The 21,534-nt window shown below is 44.2% G+C and overlaps 1 protein-coding gene and 1 long non-coding RNA gene across 5 annotated transcripts in view; one reads left to right on the top strand and one right to left on the bottom strand.

The window, feature by feature from the left end:
• The window catches only part of LCLAT1 (lysocardiolipin acyltransferase 1), a 185,045-nt gene extending 176,397 nt beyond the window's left edge, over nt 1–8,648 (top strand). For all 3 annotated transcript variants that reach the window (XM_020890735.2, XM_020890734.2, XM_070480761.1), the window contains one exon: nt 4,564–8,648. In XM_020890735.2, coding sequence (XP_020746394.1) covers nt 4,564–5,066 — 503 coding nt within the window. In that variant the 3' untranslated portion in view covers nt 5,067–8,648. The remainder of the gene's footprint in view (nt 1–4,563) is intronic.
• Nucleotides 8,649–15,758: 7,110 nt separating this feature from the next.
• LOC110135607 (uncharacterized) lies at nt 15,759–21,025 on the bottom strand. 2 transcript variants are annotated; one of them, XR_002313415.2, is made up of 4 exons: nt 20,937–21,025; nt 17,509–17,777; nt 16,658–16,742; nt 15,759–15,934 (listed from the first exon to the last, which is right to left on the bottom strand). It is a non-coding gene; the product is annotated as an uncharacterized lncRNA (long non-coding RNA). The 2 variants fall into 2 exon arrangements; XR_011492980.1 differs by lacking the exon at nt 17,509–17,777.
• Nucleotides 21,026–21,534: the final 509 nt, after the last annotated feature.

The following is a 21,534-nucleotide window of genomic DNA, read 5'->3' as shown; positions in this document are numbered from 1 at the left end:
GTGTAACTTCTTTGTCATTGCAGGAACTTATCTTAATCTATTATGCATTGTTTTAACTATTATAAATTGGTAAATGAAATAAAGGCACATCTCAACTTTTGACTGTCCATTTCATTATTGTCATTTACATATGAATCAAGCTCTGCCAGCCTGCCCACCCCTGGGAGGAAGATACCTTGTCTGGTAGTAAGGACTTCCCTGGGCTAGAGGCCCCAGGGCAGGAGGTCTTGAAGAGATGGTATGAAAAGTAATCTCTTTTCTTAGTAGTCATATATTGATAGAACTCAACATAATTAAAATGTCTTAAATACTATTAAATATAAATAGCATTTAAATACCATTATGATACTATTTTAATTATGTTGAGTTCTATCATTCCACAGCTCTAAATTCCAAACAAGCAACTTATAGAAACTTTTGGAATATTGCCTTTTTGTAAGATGATCTCCCAGCACCCTCATCCAAGATTGTTGTAATTCTTTCAGAACCAAGAATTCACAGAACCAAGTTGCTTAAAGATCCAATGGAGCAAGCCAGTCTCATTAACTGAATATAGAAGTTGTAATGGATGCTAACATTTAAGAACTTCCCTTGTGCCCGTCCTATGCAAAGAGCCTTGTGTATAAAAGTTTAGTGAATTGTTATAACCGCCTCATGCAGAAGGCATTATCATTCCCCCCTGTATCTTTAGATGAGAAGATAGACAGACTATAGATATTGGTAAAACGTGTGTTTTAAGTGCAGGGCAGTACAGTATGTTAGTTACTAAGCTTCTAAGGAGTCAAAGACATGGTCCTGCCCTTAAGATTCTTATGTTTTCCTGGGACACTGGGTTCTCGTGAGCTTCTCCTGCTGTCCTGCAGGATGGCGGGTGAATGCCCAAATGAGCACATCGAAACATATGCTTCAGGCACTCACTGCAGACAAGACCACTGAATACGTAAGGAAACTCTTCTTAGAACCCTTAGAATTTGAGCTGGTCATTGAATAAAGCTGAGATAAAATATTTCAGGGAAAGAGTCTGAAATATTTGAGGCAGAGCAGTGTCCTTGGCCACTTTGTGAAATAACAGTTTGAACATTTGTCTTATGTGGAAGACATGCAGTCTGTAATTGGTGTCTTCAGGGCTCAGAAGAGCAGTGCCCTGGACAGTGGTTTAAAGATGTTTGAATGCAGTATTTTCCCCACTATCCATGCTGGCATCTGTGGACTCAGTTCAGTTCAGTCACTCAGTCGTGTCCGACTCTTTGCTACCCCAAGAACCGCAGCATGCCAGGCCTCCTTGTCCATCACCAGCTCCCAGAGCTTGCTCAAACTCATGTCCGTTGAGACGGTGATGCCATCCAACAATCTCATCCTCTGTCTTCCCCTTCTCCTCCTGCCCTCAATCTTTCCCAACATCAGGGTCTTTTCAAATGAGTCAGCTCTTTGCATCAGGTGGCCAAAGTATTGGAGTTTCAGCTTCAACATCAGTCCTTCCAGTGAACACCCAGGACTGATCTGCTTTAGGATGCACTGGTTGGATCTCCTCACAGTCCAAAGGACTCTCAAGAGTCTTCTCCACACTACAGTTCAAAAGCATCAATTCTTCGGCACTCAACTTTCTTTACAGTCCAACTCTCACATTCATACATGACCGCTGGAAATACCATAGCCTTGACTTGACAGACCTTTGTTGACAAAGTAATGTCTCTGCTTTTTACTCAAAGCTAAATTCACATTAGAGCCCAACATGCTAACATTATGATTCAGTAACAGCCACAGCAGCTAACATTTGTTGAGCACTTACTACATATCAGATCCTGTTTTGTGTTTTTACTTATCTCATTTATTCCTCACAACAACTCTATGAGGTAATTTATAGATATAGGAACTAATAAATAAGCCACAGAGATTAATTCATTCACTTACTAAGAAGCAGAGCTAGGATTTGAACCTAGGCAGTCTGCCTCCACAGCCCTCATGCTCTGCACTACAATGAATCTAGAAATTTTTTTCACAGAACATTTCTTTAAGTGGTACCATCTCTGTCCCCAAACTCGCTGTATGTATTTTGAGCAGACACTTGTCTGCGTGTACACACACACCTCCTAACCTACAGCTTGCTAAGAGGAATGCAGAAAGGGGCATCTTCAGTTTCTTACTACTGTATAGTATGTATTCTATATACTTTGCTACCAGTTTGTGATAATACAAGGATTGTGGTTCTGGTTGGTGGGCATCGATGAACAGGCTCTGAGGTCTACAGGTAGAGGGGGCAGTAAAACATCAAACTCACTTGTCAAGGAAAAGTTTGATCAATACAGAGCAAGGTAGTCATGATTAATGTTGAATTGACACAAGGTTGATCAGTTTGTAGTGCAGGTGAGGTTAACAGGTAAGACATATTATATTACCATCTTAGTGGATGTATCGTGCTCAGTGTTCCAGTGACAATCGGTCTTGGGTGCTTGACCAGACAGCCTTCCTTCCTGTGGGTAGGTTCCTGCTACAGCCCCCCAGGTGGGAGTCAGCCAGCCTTTTCTCACACAGTAGGCACATCACCTCTCGACAGCTGTTAAAAAGTATTTTCCTGTGGCTTCTCACCACAGGACCCATTTCCCTCCTCTGAAGCCGAACAGTTCGGGCCTCGTCTTTCCTCCAGGCCATCAGGTACAAGTGCACTGGAGTTGCCTGGACCAACCTTTCATTGCCTCCTCTGCTCCGAGGTACACAGTGCCCAGTGTCCCAAAAGGACTTCCCTCCAGTTCTGAGTCTAAACCTTGTCGATACGGGAATTCTCATTTCTTAACGACATAGCTCTTGAGGGCTGGAGTATTTTATAAGACAGTTCTGAAACCAGATTGGAACCTAGTCCTTTCCCTAAAGTAAATCACAGAGGAGAGGAGACTGCCTGCCAACATTTACGGAGAAATTGAGCACAACCTAATGGTTCAGGCTGAAGGGGAAACATGGTGATATAAGGTGGGGAAGTTGCTTTGTATCTTTGTTGTTCTTAAGATTGAGGTAAAATTGGGATAGAGTGAAACTGAACAGGTCTTAAATGTACCATTTAATAGAATCCAAACTCTTAATCAAGATACAGAATGTCTCTGGCCCCCCCCACCCCCAAATTTCCTCATGCTCCCTTCCCACCAGTCCCCGCCCCCATAGGCAACTACTGTTCTGATTTCCACCACAAGTTAATTTTGCCTACATCATAGAGTTCTGTGATGAATCAAAAGTCTCTCACTGAAGATTACTTGGTATGGAAGAAAGCAACATTCAGAGATTATGCATCAACACACTGTGTGTCCTTGGGCCAAAAACTTAACCTTCCTGGGCCTCTTACAGGATTCCATGGGTGATCCTTTTGATTCCTTAAAGATGGCACTCTAGTTCCATTTCTAATCTCAGAGATCCCTTCCCCTAGTCCGTTCAAGAACCCCAAACAGAAATAAACCTGGGCTCATTCCACCCCCTCCAGTTGAGCACTCTGTCAGGTCAGTCCTCCCTTGTGATTTTTTTTGAACACGTCACTTCTTTTAGTCCCTACCTCCTCTTCATTTCTTGCCTTGTAATGACCAAACTACTCTTCCAACCTCTTTGCCCCTGGTCCTCTCCCAAACTATTCTTGTTACTGCTCTCAAGCTAACCCCTGCTCAGATGAAACAAATTCTGGCTCCTTGTCTATTTAAAATCCTTAAGAGGTTCTCTACCACTTAGGTGCTTCTCTATCACCTACAGACTTGAGTTCCCTTTCTCAAGTTTGACAGTGAGTGTCTTCACTGAACGCCTCCAGCCTAGTTTAGTGCCTTGAGCCCTCCATGCTCTCCGCTGGGAGGTTCACCTGCCACGGCTCAGGAAGACGCTTGCTGTCTCCCTGATTCTGCTGTGAGTTCGGGAGTGAAGTTAGGGGTTGGTGTTTTTTGGTTCACTTCTCCATCTCCAGCACCTGGCATATGACTTTGCTGAAAACAACCCCACAGTAACCAAACAATGAAATTTCTTAGGATGATGGCAGTATTAAGTCAGGGTCTCATTCAGTCTCTGAATTCAACTTCACACTGATGTTTCTAGAAATTAAAAAGTCATATGGAGGTTTTCAGGCATGTCTGACCACTCTATCAACTCTGACACAGAATTTTTCTTTCCAGTAGCCTTTGTAGTGATATTGGGTCAAAAGTAAGAACGTTTTTTATTTGGAGAGAGGGTGTCTATTGATAGGAGTTCTCTATAAACAGTGAATCCTGTTGGTGGAAAAGAGCTGTGTTCTTTAATTCCTATCTCAAATCTAATTTAAGGTGCTTATTTATTTAATTCTTGAATGGCAGATTCCTATTTCTAGAAACAAAGATGATTTCTTTCTAAAGGTCTTTGTGGTAATTAGCAAGCAGATAAAAAACTAAAAGTGACTGGTAAATATTGACGCAAGAGCCCAGGAACACAGGTATTTATAGCCCTTGTTTGTTCATCTTGGTTCACTCTGTCCTGATTTTTCTTTCCCTGCCTTCAGTGTGAATCAGCATTGCCGTCCAGATGGATCTTTACTCCGTCTGTATTTTTATCTTTTCCAAAACCTAGGTAAGAACCTTGATGCTGTCCATGACATCACGGTGGCATACCCTCACAACATTCCCCAGACGGAGAAGCACCTCCTCCTCGGGGACTTTCCCAAGGAGATCCACTTCCACGTCCACCGGTACCCCGTGAACACCCTCCCCAAGTCCAAGGAGGACCTCCAGCTCTGGTGCCACAAGCGGTGGGAGGAGAAAGAAGAGAGGCTGCGCTCCTTCTATCAAGGAGAGAAGAATTTTTCCTTCACGGGGCAGACGGTCGTCCCTCCTTGCAAGTCAGAGCTCAGGGTGCTGGTGGTCAAATTCCTCTCCATCCTCTACTGGACCCTGTTCAGCCCCACAATGTGCCTGTTCATCTACCTGTACAGTCTTGTCCGGTGGTATTTCATCATTGTCATCATCATGTTCGTGCTGCAGGAGAGAATATTTGGTGGACTGGAGATCCTCGAACTTGCAAGTTACCGCCTCTTACACAAACAGCCACATTTAAACGCCAAGAAAAATGAGTAAGATCATTAAGGTTCACGGTGGAAAAGCCTAGGGTGTGTTTCGGAAATGTTCTAAGGCTTTGTAAATGGAGATGCATTTTTGCATGACTGTGTCAAATATTTCTTACCGTCATTATTTGTTAAAAGATATTTTGCACTTAGTTTTGTGGAACAATATTGCTACACACACAGTTTTTTTTTTTATTTTAATCTCTGAATGTAATTTCAACACTGTGTAGCAGGGAGCGATGGTGGCAACATTAACGAGGGCTGGAGTATTAGTAAACAATCAGCAGGCTGTTAGCAGTCAAAGTACACACAGACCTTACAGGTCCAGCCCTGCTTCCTGACACATTCCCCAGATGGGAGGCAGCACTGAAGCTCCTGAGCATCAGCCCAGATCAAGTGCCGGCACTTGACTGCGAAGGTGAGGGACCTTCCTCCCAGCTCCCTCCCGGCACTGTCCCTGCACCCCTTCCTATGCCAATCAAACCCTTGCATCCTTCTTAAGACCAGAAGACAGAAACACCTTCTCCTTAAGCCGAACAAACATTTTGATAGGAAGCCCTTCATTATTCATGAAACCTTGGCATTTAGCCTTGCACTGACCGAGACATCAGAAAACCACCGGTGCCCTTTTCTCAACGCAGAAAATAAGACCTAGACGAGTCTCAGGGAGCAACCACAGGCTCTCCACTCAGAAACCTTAGTGTAAATTTTTAAAGCTCGGACTTCAAACAGTAGTTCTTCACTTCTGTGTACCTTTGCATATTTAGCACTTGTTTCTTTACAGCTTGTTGGCAGGTGTCGCTTTTCTGCATTAACAATGGTATACATCAAAGTCACTTACCTTTTTGAGAACATTCTGGTATTGCCGTCAGAAACTCACTTTTGAAGTTGTGTCTTGGTTGAAATATTTCTTTAAAACCTTCCACAAGAAAGGAAGGTTATTGTATTTTCTACATGTGCATGTGTGTCTAACTTCTGCCACTAAATCAACAACAAAAACACTTGCAGACAGGGCCGTAATGGTTTAACCTAAATTATTCAACCCTTGTAGCCTTGACAAATTTTATTAAAATCAAAGTGGTCACAAAATGAATCCTTTCTTAATGATAGGGATCTCTCTCTTTTTTAGTCTCAGGCTTCCTCTTTCACTAGTAAAATTTAAACCCACTTTTGACCAATTGTTCTCCTAAATATTCTTGTCATTTGGAGTCAGTGGAAAATCCAGCAAGCCAACAGTACCAGTCTCCTTCTGAGGCATTAAAAAAAAAAAGAAATATGTGGTCGAGGTTTCCACTCCACTGGAGCCTTGCAATTACTTTTTAAATTTTATTTATTTATTTTGTCCTAATGGGAATGCTGATCAGAGTAGCAGAAAAGATGGGGCAATTGAAAGTCTTGTCCTGTAAAGCAAACCTGCCCGCTTATTCCTGCCTTGAACCAGTCCCAGACATTCTTTCTAGCTTGGTCTGCTCTTGGTGCAAGCGCTTTCTCCTTAATGACGTTTTGTTTTTGCTAGACGGTGATTTCCATCCAGTGAGCAGTGGACACGGGCATCGCCAGGGAAGGCAAGCACGCTGTGAGCTGGACTTACCAGGCAGACTCTTCCGGAAGGTCCTGGTCACAGCAGCCCTCTATCAGCACTCCACCTCCACTGGGAGGGTTCTAACTAGGGCCTCTACTGAAGGCCCAGCCTGTTTAACTCCTCCCCCGAGGCTGTTTCCAGTACTGCTGGGGCTTCTGATTCGTTACTACCCACATCTGCTCCAGACCCAGGTCTTCAGTGGTTTTTAAGGTGGTTGTTTTTTTTTTTTAAACCTTCTCCCCACCCCCAGCCCCCAATAAAAGACGTTTTTAATTTAGGTCTTTCTCAGACTTCTGGTTATACTTGGAAACAAGAAAATAGTTTAGTAATCAGGATTGCCTTTGTCCTGGGTAAGAGAGATAGGCTGCACTTTCTACCCTTCAGGTGTTTGTAATGTAGGCTGTTCCCCCTTCCTCCAGGCTTCTCTTGGCTTCTCTGGCTTTAATGGCAGGTCCTCTTTAACCCTCTGAAACCTGTAAAGGGGGAACTCTCACTTTTTCAAACACGATTTCTTTTGGTCTTAAAAAAAAAAAAAAAAAAAACATGTTTTATGATAAAACACAAGCTCTTTTTTTAATGCCCAGAACTCATAAGCCCAGAAACTGAGACATTTGTACTTGCTCTAAGACTTAGAAATGGTAACTTTAAAAAGAAAAAAGTTGCCTCTTTGGGGTTTTTTTTTGGGGGGGGTGTTTTGTTTGTGTTTTTTGGGGGGGGATGGGGAGGGGTTGCAATAAGGCTTCTTTTAAAATTGTAATTATTTGTGTTTTCCTACCCAACTTTTTCTTCTCTTCTTTAAAGAAATATATGGTCCATGATTTAAACTCTAAAACTGATAGCAAGTAGAGATTAGGAGTAATGTCAAGTAGAGGTTAATGCAGCTTCAGTCCTGCTTGGCCCCAGGAAGGAGCCTCTCCCCACCTCCCACCCTCACTCTGAACTCAGCAGCCCCTTGTCTGGCTGCATATGGGCCCTCGCCTCCATCGTAAAGCCCTTTCAGTCCATCAAGAGTAAACTCAGTGGAGTTTGAAATGTTTACAGCGCTATGTGTCCACTTGTCACATCTTTCCCATTTGGAAATGTTTTAAATAAAGCGAGTGTGGTTTATAGGGGACGTGAAAGATTACACTTAAAATAGAAACATACAACGAACGAAGGGCACTGATGAGGCCATAAGGCTTCCCACCAGGCCTCTTTGATGAAACAAGCCAAAGTACTTGTAAAATCCAGTAGAAGAACATGGTGGAAGACTGAAAGAAAAATAAATGTCAGAGCCCATAATTTAAAGCTGTTAGTAAAATCCTTTCCTTGTTTGTCATGCTACTAAAACACAGCTTCTTCTTGAGTCACTTTGAAATGAGTTACGTCCACAGCCCTAAGTCAGACGTTGTCAACCATCGGCAGCTGAGACTCCAGGGAGACGTTCCCATCTCACCCGGACTTCAAGCGCCTGACCATGCTGCCCTTGTGCACTTTTATAATAGAGACTAATGGAGGGAGCCTGTTGGTATTAAATTGTTTACATTTCTTTATATAAATAATGTGCTTTCAGTGCCTTAGTTACAGGTCCCTTTCTTTTTCTTGTTCCAAGAATCCTGCAGTATGTCTCTTAGGTAAAAGTCTCTTTGCTATTCACTGGGAGTATTTATAGAACACTGGTCACTGTGGTCAATACTACTTTATGATGCCATCTGGAAAAGAGAACTTGATGCTGAGGGTAGCAGTTGCCTCAGGGCTATGATTTATGTTGTAGAAAACAAAGATGCTCTTGTCACATGATGAGTTTCAGATTAGATATGGCCCTAAAGTTGTCATGTGCCGACCTTATATTCTTATTTCAGAAGAGAAATCTTGGTTTTGGTAATTCATTTTTTTAAAAAGATCATTATGTGCAAAACACTAGGTTTTAAAAATAACTCACAGAATGGCCTTAGTTTTCAATGTCCACTGGTATGTTTGTGAGTTGTGGTCTCTAGTATCCATCCCAAAATAAAGTGGAATGAATTCAATAGAGTTTACATGTGTGTTGGGCTTCTGTTTGTGCAAGGATGACTGACTGGGTGCCGTATCGTTACAGTCTCACCGTGTGTATTGCTGGGGAAGAGCTGATCAGTTAGGACTCTATTTCACAGATATTTGAAACAAAATGCCAGAGCAAAAAGGGGATATAATGCCTTCATCCTTGAAAAAGTCCAGGGGCCACAGCCAAATTCAGGGCTCAGTGAATGTCCTCAGAACATTCTCTTCCTCTGTCTCTCAGTTCAGCCTGAAGGGAATGTGGTCATTCCACAGGAGGGGGGTCAACGGGAAATACCCACGTCAGCAGCTCTAAGAGGCAAGTGGGCTCTAGCCACTGCTCGTCTGCTGTCGGAAGCTGGAACTAGGAAGGCAAACCTTCTACCAAAGCCTGACAAGTACATAAAAACATACTTAGCCAACAGACACAAAAGTCATGGGACTTAAGGGTAGCAGAATATGCCACCCCAATATATGCATATAGGAGCTCAGGGCATGCCACCCCAATTAGACTACGTTGGTGTGCAGATTATTTTCAGTTGTAGGAACTTGAAAAATAGCAAATACAGGGAAGGGCTCTCTCTGAACTCCCTTTTCTACCTAAAGAGATCCTCCAAAAGGAGCTCAGTCACCATAAATCCCCTCCCTGGGGGTTTCATCAAACTGACTGACTCTTGTCACAGGAAGGGACAGTACACACCCACACATTTTGTCACAGAAGGCCATACTCCCCTCTCCCCCCAACTATTCCAAGGGCTCATTCATCTTTCCTGATCACCATTCACTGTCCCCTAAGAAGGCTACTTTCTCCCTCCCCTTTCCATTAAGTAATATTTCAGCCTGGATTCTAAGGCACCTCGGGGAGTTGCTCAGTTTTCCCTGGTTATCTCCATGAATACAGGAGGGATACATGCTAATCAATTTTTGATTGTTCTCTTGTTAATCTGTCTGATATTTCAAGAACCCACAAGGGTAGAAGGAAAATGATTTAATTTCTCTGCAGAACCTGAGCTCTGCAGCACCCTATTCTGTCTTTGGATCCTCCAATGAGCATCTGCTTGAAAGATTCACTCTAAGGGGAGCTCCCATCACCACTCTCTGGGAAAAGGGTATGCAGGACCAGAAGAGCCAGGTTGCCAGGACGGGGGTCATCAGGCTGGTGGGATATCTATAATCTGATCAGACAGAGGGGAGAAGAGAGCAGAGTCTGTCTGGTCCCCCTTGTGCTTCCACATCACTCATTTCACTGATAAATCATATAAAGGGATTCAGCAACCCCCTGTGAAGGGCGGGTTTCTGAAGAGGTACTTCAAATGCCAGCTAGTAGGCCATAGGATGTCACAGAATCTAACCTGCACTCAGGCAGTGCACTCTTCATGCCAAAACATTTTTAAAGTAAATACTTAAAAGACAACCTGTGCTCTCTTGGCGGTGTTGACTTGATTCACAGGAGCCACATGGTGACTTGATGCCCACAGTCACCTCAACCTTACATCTTCTCAGGTTCAAATCCAGTGGGAAACAGCCAGAGAGACCCCTTCCCCAGTGGCTCAACACCAATTCTAAATTGGGTGGCAGTGGTCATTCCTGAACCATGCACTTGCCTGAAAATATTAGGTGGGTTGTATCCCTGGATTACTCACCACCCCCCTAGAGCCAGGTCTGGAGGGTGTCCCCTTGGACCACAGGGACAAGGTTTTGGGGAGGGATGGACTTTAAGAGGATTGCTATTGAGAACAGGATAAAAATGATGCTGGATGGCCAGATGTCCACCTTGACTCTGCAACTTCAAAAACCTCCCAGTGGAGTCAGGAGGAAATTGACACGGCTTCCAGAGAAAGTCCCAAACCCTGCACCATGAGAGACACAGAAGAGGTCAGCCGTCTTCTCCCTCAACCCCAGGGGACATCTAGGTCCCCAGGAGCCCACGGGTTCTCCAGAGTTGCACACAGACAACCTCATCAACAACTGGCCCCTCTGAGGACCTCACGTCACGACCTCCCCCCAGATTGCCCAGAGTTAAGACAGGATGGACAGCATTTCCATGGGAGATCAGTGGAAGTATAGATCTCTCCCTACTGGCCAACGCAGTCCTCTTTCTCCAAGCACTGCAGGCACAGAACCTCACCATGTCACTCATCCCTTGCTCACCTACCCTGACAGTCAAGTCATCACCCAACGTGTGCCTTCCTCCTTGGGGGCTGCTCTTCATTCCTGTTGCACTAGATCTGGCAAGTCTGCACCATCTAGCAGCTCTCTCTGCTCCAGGAGATGATGCCTTTGTCTGTCCACAGGACCCAGCTGATCTCCCCACAGTGCTAGTTTAATCATGGAACCCCACTTCTTATTGCCCTCAACGACTTCCTAATGATGTCAGGCAGCCCAGACTCAACCTCTCTCTCCCTGTTCCTCCCAACCCAGCCTAACCTTGGGCCCAGGATTTTCCCCAGATGTGGACCATCGCCTAAAACTCACGTGCCCTCTGTCTTTTCCCACCTTCACTCATAAAGGTGCTTCCTTCACAGCCCAAATTCAGTCAAATCTCACTTTTTCTCTGAACCGTTTCCTGATCAAGCTAGCTAGAAATGTCCTCCTCTCGTGGTGATATTTCTCTGCAAATCTTGCTTAGCTGTATTACATACTATCTTATGTTATAGTTATTTTTCAGTCCTATTACCTCAGCTGGATTATAAGATTCTGGAAAGCCAAGATAAGAATGTCTCATATTTCTCTTATCATGAACAGCATTTAGCCCAGCATCTCACCAATTCCTTTTGCACAGTAAATTCTAAACAATGATTCCTTGGAAGTCATTCAGAAAAGATCCTGAAGTAAACTCAAGCTGGGTGCAAATTTTATAAATTTAACATAACAAAAACAAATTTTGAAATGCAAACCCATCTATTTCTGGGAAATTATTAGCTTTTCTTTTTTACATGAATCAAATAATTTTTTATTGAAGTGATTTACCAAAATATATTAGCATCCAAATTCTTAAAAGCAGAAACTTGACTCAAAATGTGCATCCTGCGGACATCCCTGGTGGCTCAGTGGATAGGAACCTCCTGCCAATACAGGAGACTTGGGTTCAATCCCTGGTCCAAGAAGATCCTACATGCCACGGAGCAGCTAAGTCCACGCACCACAACTGTTGAGCCTGTGCTTTAGAGCCTGGGAGCCCCGACTACTGAGCACATGTGCTACAACTACAGAAGCCCAAGTGCCCTAGGGCCCATGAGAAGCCACCGCAATAAGAAGCCCAAGCATTGCAACAAAGAGTAGCACCTGCTTGCCTCAACTAGTGAAAAGTCCACACAGCAACAAAGATCCAGTACAGCCAAAAATAAATAAAATTTTTTTTTTTTAAATATAAGAGTCTTGTCCAACTAATCTCACCTCCCCCCAGCTACACCTGTAGAGGAGAATTTTCCAATCAGTTCAGTTCAGTCGCTCAGTCATCTCTGACTCTTAGCAACACCATGGACTGCAGCACACCAGGCTACCCTGTCCATCACCAATTCCCAGAGCTTGCTCAAGCTCATGTCCATCGAGTTGGTGATGCCATCCAACCATCTAATATTCTGTTGTACCCTTCTCCTCCTGCCTTCAATCTTTTCCAGCATCAGGGTCTTTTCCAATGAGTCAATTCTTCACATCAGGTGGCCAAAGTATTGGAGCTTCAGCTTCAGCATCAGTCCTTCCATTGAATATTCAGGACTGATTTCCTTTAGGATAAACTGGTTTGACCTCCTTGCAGTTCAGGGGACTCTCGAGTCTTCTCCAACACCACAGTTCAAAAGCATCAATTCTTTGTCACTCAGCCTTCTTTAAGGTCCAACTCTTACACCCATACATGACTACTGGAAAAACCATAGCTTTGACTAGACAGACCTTTGTCGGCAAAGTAATGTCTCTGCCTCTTAATATGCTGTCTAGGTTTGTCATAGCTTTTTTCCCAAGGAGCAAGCGTCTTTTAATTTCATGGCTGCAGTCATCATCTTCAGTGATTTTGGAGCCCAAGAAAATAAAGAATTTTCCAATACCTAACATAATTCTTATGCATTGATCTATCCCCAAAAATGCACTGACCAAAAAAAAAGTAAGACGCATGCACAAATCTCTCCATTGTAGCTCTATTAGTAAGAATAAAATACTACCAACAATCTAAATGGCCGTGGCAGGGAATGATTGAATACACCATGGTAAAATTATATGACTGAGTTCTGTACAGAGGCGTGATGCACAGCTCCATACACTGACATGAAACATTCCTCCAAAATACTGTGTTAAGTGAAAAAAGAAAAATGGAGAACAAGGTATATAGGTATGCTTTTATCAGAAAATGTGAGGCCATATAGATACACACACACATGCTTAATTTCAAAGCTAATTCATTCAAAATAATTTTAACATAGAAATTATAAAAGTAAAATGGCAACATTGGGGGAGGGAAGGAGCTTGATGGATGGGACTAGGATAGGAACTAGATTTCTTTTATGTACCTTATTTTATGCTATATGCTGACTTTGGAACCAAGTTAATGTTTTACATAATTATAAAACTAAATGAGAGTTTTATAAAACTAACCACTGGCTGTCCAGTGGTTAGGACTCAGCACTTTCACTGTGGTGGCCCAGGTTTAATCTTTGTCTGGAGAACTATGATCCTGCACACTGTGTATTGTGGCCAAAATAATTTTTTTTTGTTTTTAAATAAAATTAAATGAAAAATGTAAAAAGCAATTTCTAAAAATAAAAAGGAAAATGAAACAAATGACCCTAACATATCAAATTTGTGGAATAACTACACACAGAAGAATGGTTTCAGTTAATTATAATATATATCCTTAACAGTATATATTTTAAGGCAAAAAGAATTTTTAAAAAGTTGTTTTTATCGTCATTTTGTTAGTAATGATACCAGTTTATTTTCTGAAATTATTACATTTATTGTTAAATTTAGGCATGTAAGTGATTATGATAATGTTGCTAGAACCAAGATCTTCAGTGTGAAAGATATATAAGTATAGAATTTTAAAAGTTCAATCAAATCCCCATAATCCTAAATTTGAACTGAAAATAATCAGTATAAATTTATGACGTATTTCATCTTGAAAATGAAACAAAAACAGCAGAGAGCTACTTGGTTGTCCTGTCCATTGAAAATGCCATAAATACTGGCCAACTATCGAGTAACCTAGTTTCCAGGTAGTGGAAAACCATTTTCCATTCAAACGAACCAGAGATTCCTGGACAAATGGACCAGGACTGTAGAAGGTAAACCTGGACATCTTGAGATACTATTTCAAAAGCGAGGAAGTTTTCAAAGACTTTTGAGGTCAGTGATTAGGGCTTAATCTCCAAAATACATAAACAATTCATATAACTCAAAAACAAACAACCCAATAGCAAAGTGAGCAGAAGACCTAAATAGACATTTCTCCAAAGAGGATATGCAGATGACCAACAGGCACATAAGAAAGTGCTCATCATCACTAATTATTAGAGAAATTCAAATCAAAACTAAAATGAGGTACCATCTCACACCAGTCAGAATGGCCATTATCAAAAAGTCTAGGACTTTGCTGGTGGTCCAGTGGTTAGAAGCCCTCCTGCCGATGCAGGGGACACAGGTGTGCTCCCTGATCTAGGAAGACTCCACATACCGTGGGGCAGCTCAGCCCGTGCACCACGGCAGCGGCATCTGTGTGGTCTCCAGAGCCGCTGAGCCGCAGCTACTAAAGCCCGTGCACCCTAGAGCTTGCGTTCTGCAGCAACCAAGAAACCCACACATCACAACTAGAGAGTAGTCCGCGTGTAGCAACAAAGACCCAGTGCAGCCAAAAATAAACAGCAAAATAAAATTTTAAGAGTCTGTAAGTAACATACTGGAGAGGTTGTGGAGAAAAGGGAACCCTCCTCCATTGTTGATGGTACTATAAATAGGTTACAGCCACCGCAGAAAACAGTATGGAGATGCCTCATAAAAACTAAAAGTAGAGCTACCATATGATCCAGCAATTCCACTCCTGGGCATTTATCCTGAGAAAATCACAATTCTAAAAGATACATACACCCAATGTTTACGGCAGCATTATTTAAAATAGCCAAGACAAGGAAGCAACCGAAATGTCCATTGACAGATGAATGGGTAAAAAAGAATGAAATAATGCCATTTGAAGCAATGCGGATTGACCTAGAGATTATCATACTAAGCAAAGTAAGTCAGAAAGAGAAAGACAAATATCACATGATACCAAATAATATTATATGTGGAATCTAAAATATGGCACAAATGACCATATCTATGAGACAGAAACACTCACAGATACTATATAGAGAACAGATTTGTGGTTGCCAAAGGGGTGAGGGGAGAGGAAAGGATTGGGAGGTTGGAATTAGCAGATGCAAACTACTCTCTATACGATGGATGAACAGCAAGTTCCTACTGTTTAATACAGGGAACTATATTCAATATTCTATGATAAACCATAATAGAAAAGAATATGAAAAGGAATATATATACTTATAACTGAATTGCTTTGTTGTACAGCAGAAATTAACACAACATTGTAAATCAACTATATTTCAATAAAATTAAAACAACAACAAAACCCAAAAAATCTTTGATGTCAGGATTGAAAGACTCAGGAGCCAACCTAACCAGTTCCCACCACTCAAACACGGACAGTTTGAATATCAATAAGAAAAATAATTGAAATACTAAGATGTCAAGTGTGGTAAAAGCCCAGAGTTAATGATGCTCAAAATAAATAAATAAAAACACACACTGATATATTTGGAGGATGCTGGATAACTAATTCTTTACTCTGAAAAGTGGTATCTAGAGGAAAAGAATTTAGCATTTAACCTTCCTTTCCTACACAAATGGTATCTCAAGCTAAGTATTTAATGAAGGAAAGTTTCTCTCAATGGGAGTAATCCAGCTTATAATTGATAAAACCTATAGACTGAAAATTACTTCAGAGTCACATTAATCAAATGCAGTGGGTAAATCTTGTTGGGTCCTCTTTTGAGGAAATAAACCATAAAAATAAACTATGAGATAGTCAGTTACACTAACTGGATATGTAATGATATGAAGGAATTATTTTTTAGGTGTGAAATGGTGTGTGATTATGATTTTTAAGAAGTCTTATCCTTTGCAGAACCCGATGCAGTGCTGTGCTGTCTGGGGCAGAGAACTGAGCAGACCCCGAGCAGGTGGCCCTGTGTCTCCTGACGGTAGGTGAGCCTGCATCGTTCTGGTCTCTAAAGTGTGCCCTTGGAGTAAGAAAATGTTAAATGAGATTGCTGCCTCGAGAGATTTTAGGACCCATACTTGTTTCAGCTCTTTCACTAATGACAAGAAGGCACAGGCGTCTGGAGAAAGCTGGGTGTGGAGGGCTGGGGTCCTGTCTCGTCCCTCAGGACAGTGGGACTCTGAGCTTGGCCCTTTCTCTCTAGTCTGGGCTTGGGACTACCTTGGGACGCCTTGCTGGCCCTTAGCCTGTCCCGGGTCATCCAACCACAGTGCAGGTTTCTCGGCAGGGCCAGGAGACACAATATGCACACGTGTTGAAATGCCCTGTGCTTTCTCCATCCACTCAGCTCACCAAAGATACCCCTCCTCGTTGGGGGTCGGCAGGGGCACAGACAGCACCCTCCCTAGTCTGGCCTCCACATATAGGCTCTGCTTTCACCTCCCTGAGGCCAGGGCCCACCAACCAGATCACCTGGATCACCTGCAGAGTTTCACACCTCCGCCTGGTCCCACCCCCGGATTCTGACTTAATCGGTCAGGATGCCAGCTGAGCATTAGGTGCCATCAAGGTTCCCAGACAATACTAACAAGCGTCCAGTCTGTCCACCCTTCTCAGGCCCCACACAGAGGGCGTCCGCTCCCCGGGTCCCCACACCCTCATCTGTAAAATGAGCCCTTGGTCTGAGATGCTCTGGATGAAGTTTGAGCTGATTTAATTAAGTAAATATTTATTATCTACTTACTGCCTGTGGGGCCCTGCACAAAGGAGGGAACCAAGATGAGGGGGCTTTACTCTGTCCCTCCTGCCCACACACAAGATTTCCTTCTCTGCAAAACAAAAACAAACCACTGTTTACGAGGTGTGAAGCCAACCAGACAGCAATGAAGAGGGTCAACTAGAGAGGGCATCTTGCCCAAAGCACAAACTCTTCCTGGTGCCAAAGTCTGGGTGCAGGCGAGGCTGGAGGGGCCCCATACGTGGTAGGTGAGCAGGGGCACCCACCCTCTGTCCACTGCCCGGGGAAAGAGGTGATGCAGACTGTAGCTAGCACTGCTATGTCAGAAACTGTCATAAGATGACAAAGGGCCATAGCCCACAAGAGGTATTTTCCATCCCACAGGCAGGCTGAACGGAGGGTCCGTCTTTCTTCACCTCTTTATTCTGCAAGATCTCTGTTGGAACCGGGAGATTAATGTGAGTGACCCACACTTGCAGGGGACTGAGTGGCAGATTCAGTTTCCCCGTTGGGCCCTGTCAGAGCAGCAAGTGGATGAGGAAGGAGACGGGCTGCCTGGAGGGTGCACGCACAGTGATAGGTGAGTTTGGGCCTGCAGTCAGATGCCAGCCACACTGGGCTTTGAGGAGCCAGGAGGTCATTCCGAGGAGAGAGGCCTGCAGAGACCAGCTCCACCCTGCCTGCCCCTGCTATGGAGATGCCCTCACTGGTCCTGAGGAGCCATGGGACTGGCTGCCTTGAGGCCACCCATGACTCTACTCATGGCGCTAAATACAGACAGAGACCCCAGACTGGATCCTGGCAGATTTGCCTGTGCTTTGTAAGTTAGTCAGTATTCCTGTAGGAATGTTCAGTACCTGGGTTGGATGACCGTCCTCTGGCTAGGTAAGGGTGTCAGATCTGGGGAGCTGGAGGAACTATGTTCATCAAAATTCTTTCCCTGTGGTCCCTGCTGCCAAGATGCTGTTTCCCAGATAACACGTGGCTTGTTCCTTCGGTCCCTTCCTGGCTTTATTCAGACACCTTGAGGCCTGAGGAGTCATCAGCTTTTCCACTGCAGGCATCTGTCATTCAACCAAGCCACGTGCTCCCCATTCACTTTTTGGGAAACATCCCCACAGTCTTCCTATTGAGATGAGAAGACAAATATCAAATGTGGGAGCAGCTGGGCCAGTGCCATCACCTTTTCTGGCTGGATGAAAAGAAGGTCAGGGGGTAGGAGTGTGAGGGGGGCTGCGAACATCTAAATGGGGGTGCTGTCAGGCAGAACAAAGGGCAGCTTCTGCTCACCACTTCTCTCTCGCAGGCCGGGGGCCAGAAGCAGGCTGGTCAGCGATGAGGCCCGTGGCACCCTTTCCCCAAGCAGCGGTGGGGGCAGAGGTTCCCAGACACCACATGCTCTGAGGCCAGGGCGTGCAGGCCTACTGTGTGCCCCTCATCATCTGGTGCAGGGAGCATGCCCACTTTGGGCATGGGAAGAGGCCAGACCCTTCACAGATTACTGCAGAAAACTGCCAAAAACCCATCCCCCTGTTCCACACACACTTTGAATCTCACAGCATTCCCTGCTGGAAGCCAGGCCCCGGGCACTGTGTCCACTTCTGAGATGGGGAACCTAAGACTTGCTCTAAGTGTCCTGCTTCTAATCACACTGAGGATGGGATCCTAAGACAGCTTTTTCTAGGGAAGCGTTACGTCTGTTGCATTTCTTCCCAAGACCAGTCGGTGCTGTATGTGAGCAACTGTTTGGGGTTATGTGGCATGATGCTTGGGCTATGGATGTTGTGAGTCTGGGTCCAGCCCAGCCATGTAGGCCCTGAGTCATCGTGGACATGGCCCTTAATCCTTTTGGGGTTTCTATTGCCTTCATGTAAGCACAGGAAAGTGCTTTGCAAACTTCTTGTTCCTTGTTAGTGTCTGTGTGTGGATAGTGATAGGGCTAATATTCTATGGCTGTGTGAGTGTGTGTGTGAGTGTGTGTGTGTGTAAGTTGCTCAGTCATGTTCAACTGTTTTCAACTCCATGAACTGTAGCACACTAGGTTCATTTGTCCATGGAATTCTCCATATAAGAATACTGGAGTGGGCTGCTATTCCTTTCTCCAAGGGATCTTCCTGACCCAGAGGTCGAACCCAGGTCTCCTGCATTGCAGGTAGCTTCTTTACCATCTGAGCCACCATGGCTGGTGGATGATAAATGACCACAGTACAGTCACTACATTTACAGAGCGCTTGTTTCTCACCAGGCACTGTGCTGCACATCTTATGGGGATTATCCTCCTTTTGAATCTTCCCTGGAATTTCAGGGGACCATGCTTGGGTTTTCTATTGCTGGGTAACAAACCTCCTAAGCCCTAGAGACTTACTGTAACAACCATGTACTCTCTCTCGTGATTCTGTGCATTGCCCAGGCATTTCTTCTGCTTCACGTGGTACTGATGGGGGGCTCTGGACCCACAATGGCCTGTCACATGACTGGCAGGTGGCGCTGCTGCTGGCTGGTGGGAGCTCAGTGGGGCTCTTGGCCAGGCCTCATTCTCCTCTACGTGCCTACCTGGGCTTCCTCAGTGTGGTGGTTGGGTTCTAAGAAGAGATGTCCTAAAAGGACCAGCTCCAGTGTGCAAGTGGTCACCAGACCCCCGCTAGCTTCACCCATGCACATGTCCCTTTGGCCACAGCCCGTCGCAGAGCCACACCCAGAGTCAGGATGGAAGGGGACTTCAGCAGGGCAGTAGCACGCTGCATTGAGGGCCTCTGGGTAGGAGTCTACTGCAGAGCGGTGCCTACTGCTCTCCCCGCGTTGCAGACGAGGAAACTGAGGTTTAGAGAGTTAAGTGACCTAGCCGAGGTCCTAGAGTAGAGCTGAGATTGGAAAACTCAGCAGGTTTGGCTCTGGGGCCCCTGCATTCATCCCTCCTGTGTGGACTGTACAAAGCAATGCTACCTGCACGCTTTTGCTACATAATTGCACCTCCTTTCCTCACCCCAGGTCCCTCCTTCCATTAACTGTGAAATCTTCCTTCTGGGAGCATCTTCCACTCCCACCTCACAGTGAACTTAGACGCCTCCTCTCTCTTTCTCCTTGGCTTCCCTCTTGCTCTTAGAACAGTGAGGCCATCCTCCTTGGGGCTGACTCAAGATGTTCTCAGAGGTCCTGGAGGCAGCAGGGGCTCAGGTTCAGCCAAGAGGCTGTTGTGGAGTGACCAGGGCACACAGATGCTGGACTGCATCCCATCCTGGGTCACAGCCTATTGGGGTCCAAAGGAATGCTGAGGCCACTGGCTCCATCTGAGGGTCCTCCATGACGGCTGTGAGTCCCGGAGTTTTCTTCCTGACTTTGGAGCCCAGGCCCTGCCCTGCCTCTCCCTAACCTCGGCCCAGTCACTTCCCCTCTACAGGGCTCCCACAATCACTGCATCAGGATGTATGTTTGGCTGAATGAGTCCCTTTAAGAACTTCTTCTATTAATAGATGCTGGGAGGAGTGAGTGGGAATTTGGTCAAATCTAGTCAGAGGAAAGTAGAAAACTGACTTTCTCCAAAGTGAGGTCCTTACGCTCAGAAGAAGGGGATTAGAAAAGATAAGGGGGCTTCTGCACAGCAAAAGAAACAATCAGCAAAATAAAAGGACAACCTACAGAATGGGAGGAAATAGATGAAAATCATCTGCCTGGTGAGTTAATATATAAAATACATAAGGAGCTCATATAATAGCAAAAAAATCTAATTAAAAAATGGGCAAAGGATTTAAATGGACATATTTCTAGAGAAGACATACAAATAGCCAACAGGTACATGAAAAGATGCTCAACATCATTGATCACTAGGAGAAAGGCAAATTAAAACCATGAGATATCACCTCATATCTGTTAGAATGGTCACCATGGAGAAAATAAGTGTGGGGCGAGGATGTAGAGAAGGGGAAACCATGTATATTGTTGGTGGGAATGTAAATTGGTACAGTCGTTATGGAAAACAGTACGGAAGTTCTTCTAAAAAATATGACTACCATATGATCCAGCAATTTCATTCCTGGGTATTTATCTGAAGGAAATGAAAACACTATCTTAAATATCTGCATTCCATATTCATTGAAAAATTATTTACAACAGCCAAGACATGGAAGCAACCTAAGTGTTCCTCAGTGACCTGAATGAATAAAGAAAATGTGATGTACATACAACAGAATATTATTCAACCGTAAAAAGGAAGGAAGTCTTGCCATTCGCAACAATATGGATTGACTCGGCGGGCATTCCCTGGTGGCTCAGACAGTAAATCATGTACCTTCAGTGCAGGAGACCAGGGTTTGATCCCTGGGTCGGGAAGACCCCCTGGAGAAGAGAATGGCTACCCACGCCACTATTCTTGCCCGGAGAATTCCATGAACAGAGGAGCCTGGTGGGCTACAGTCCATGATGTCATAAAGAGTCAGACATGGCTGAGTGACTAACACTAACACTTTGAGGGCATTATGCTAAGTAAAATAAGCTGAACAGAGAAAGACAAATACTGTATGTTCTTACATGCAGAACCTAAAAGAGCTGAACTCATGGAAAGTAGAATGATGGTTGCCAGGGGCTGGGTGGAAATAGGGAGATGTTGGTTCAAAGGGCACAAACTTCCAGCTGTATGCAAATAAGATCTGGGGTCTACTGCAAAGCATGCTGACTGTAATTAACAACTGTATTCTATATTAGAAAGTTTTTAAGAGAGTAGATTTTAAATGCTATCACCACACACATAAAATCATAATTATGTGAATGGATAGAGGTATTAAGTAAACTTACTGTGGTAGTAATTTTGTAGCGTGATATACACCTAAAACTTACATATGCTGCAAGTTAAAAATATCTCAGTAAAGCTGGAAAAAAAGATCAAGGGG

The sequence above is a fragment of the Odocoileus virginianus genome, chromosome 2 (assembly GCF_023699985.2).
Source record: "Odocoileus virginianus isolate 20LAN1187 ecotype Illinois chromosome 2, Ovbor_1.2, whole genome shotgun sequence".
In the NCBI taxonomy this organism is placed as follows: domain Eukaryota; kingdom Metazoa; phylum Chordata; class Mammalia; order Artiodactyla; family Cervidae; genus Odocoileus; species Odocoileus virginianus.
This window is presented reverse-complemented; position numbering and strand designations above follow the sequence as displayed.